Source organism: Triticum urartu, chromosome 3A (genome assembly GCF_056163025.1).
Source record: "Triticum urartu cultivar PI428250 chromosome 3A, HENAU_Tu73, whole genome shotgun sequence".
Lineage (NCBI taxonomy): Eukaryota > Viridiplantae > Streptophyta > Magnoliopsida > Poales > Poaceae > Triticum > Triticum urartu.
The window spans coordinates 80,367,982-80,369,785 of NC_141875.1; the positions used below are offsets into that span (position 1 = coordinate 80,367,982).

At 38.4% G+C, this 1,804-nt stretch overlaps 1 protein-coding gene across 1 annotated transcript; it reads right to left on the bottom strand.

Moving 5' to 3' along the window:
* Nucleotides 1-378: 378 nt before the first annotated feature.
* On the bottom strand, nucleotides 379-1,519 carry LOC147978679 (uncharacterized). Its single transcript, XM_087516653.1, has 2 exons — nucleotides 883-1,519; nucleotides 379-813 (listed from the first exon to the last, which is right to left on the bottom strand). Exons 1-2 carry the CDS (start codon nucleotides 1,447-1,449, stop codon nucleotides 535-537), a joined length of 846 nt encoding a protein of 281 aa, XP_087372779.1. The 5' UTR covers nucleotides 1,450-1,519; the 3' UTR covers nucleotides 379-534.
* Nucleotides 1,520-1,804: the final 285 nt, after the last annotated feature.

Here is a 1,804-nt window from a genome sequence, read left to right on the forward strand (position 1 = left end):
TTTGTTATGAGCAACCCATAAATACAAGGAAATAGCAGCAAAAATAACCCAACATAGCCGTCTTGAATTGCTAGAGAAAGGAGCATGACAAAAAAACCAATTCTGAAAGTTCAATGGGTCCCAATTTTCATTGAGCCACAAGCGAACACAACTCTAAAAAACACAGCCATGGTATAGGTAAACAAAATGTGCTCCACATTCTCAATCTCTCCATAAATAATGCAAGATTCATTTGCCAATCCTTGTGAACTTACATAGCTCTAATGGTTCTTCATTCAAAAGCATGGTTACTTCATAAATTTAATGGCAAAACGATTAACATAGCAGATAACCATCTATGAGTATGATAGTTACATAAGGAAATAACAAATACAAACATATTCAAACAAATATTGTTCTATCTTTTACACCCACACAATATTTTCCAATCTTATGCAATTTTATTCATCATTTTATTTCTAAAAGTAAAGAAACCATAATATCTTTTCCATCTGGGATAGAACCTCTGCCTTCATCCATTTTGGTGCTCATAGTTCAACTTTGTAGCTTGTTCTTCCTTGCTTTGCTATGGGAACTCATGTGACCACCAAAGGCTTGAGATGAGTTGAAGGTGAGATTGCAAATGCTGCATCTGTACTTACGTGAACTCATAGTATTATGCACAATACCACTATTAGTAATGCCATTTGGTACACCCATAGGAGTCTTGTATTCTCTGGGGCCATGTGAGGAAGTGGCGAATGGAGCAAGAGGGGTAGGCACAACATAAGTAGCATCACGGGTTAGCGTCCCATGTGGTATATTTTTTGGACCCTGCATAATAATTGGTGAGTGATGACAAAATATATAAATACAAACAAATTGTGACAGTACTAAGTTTACCTTGTAGACGCTCCTGGTTGGGATCTCAAAGATTGGACCATCATCTATTGCTCCAATAGTATTAAGGTGGGCATTGACAACTGCAATGGGATCTCCTTGGAGTAAGGATGTAATTGATGGAGACTCCATGGAAAATATCCTACTTTGATCCGATGAACTAAAGTAGTTCCTAATAGGATTTGACAGGAAATCTTGGTGCGAGAATATTTCTGGCGGGTTCTCAAAGATTTCCCTATGGTTGGGCTGAGAAGTAAGGGTATTTACCCTAGTTGTAGGAGTAAACTTTGCATCAGGCAACTGTGGAGGTAGTGAGGATAGTGATGCACTGGTTTGATATGGCATGATGGAACAATCTTTGATTGATGGCATGGTAACTACATGTGGTGCATCAATGGTAGGTGGGGTGTTCCATATCCAAGTTGAATCTGATGGTGTGGAATTCAGGGGAACAAAATCACTCAACATCGGCATGATCGCTCTGCCTCTCGGTGCATCATGCAAGGGAGAAATGTTGGCCTCACTTTCACTAGATCTGACTTTGTTAGGATAGGAGCCATTAGGATCCATATCTCCTAGTAAAATCAAGAACTTTTCCGGAAAGGTATTGAAAGTGGAGATGTATATGGTATGCTAGTGTTTGTTTCTTAGGAGGGATGCTACATGAAGTGAAATTAGGTGTATTTATAGGAATCTTGGGTATCTATGAACATGCATGCCTTCATGTATTATTCAATTGTGTCATTAACTAAAATATTTGAACTTTAATCAACAGTATTTATATAGTATCTAAGTGATACGGGTGATAAATTATTCTAATAATTCATGATATCTTCTAGGATATCTTATTGGTAAATTAGTAATGGGCATGGGATGGGTCGGCCCGCCGGGTCACTTATCGGCCCAAAAATTTGGAGGCCAATGG

Excerpts from the sequence above, each read along its gene's own strand:
- LOC147978679 (XM_087516653.1), bottom strand. The coding sequence starts at position 1,449 with ATGGATCCTAATGGCTCCTATCCTAACAAAGTCAGATCTAGTGAAAGT. Across the intron at positions 814-882 it reads CAACCAGGAGCGTCTACAAG|GGTCCAAAAAATATACCACA; the intron begins GTAAACTTAGTA and ends ATTATTATGCAG.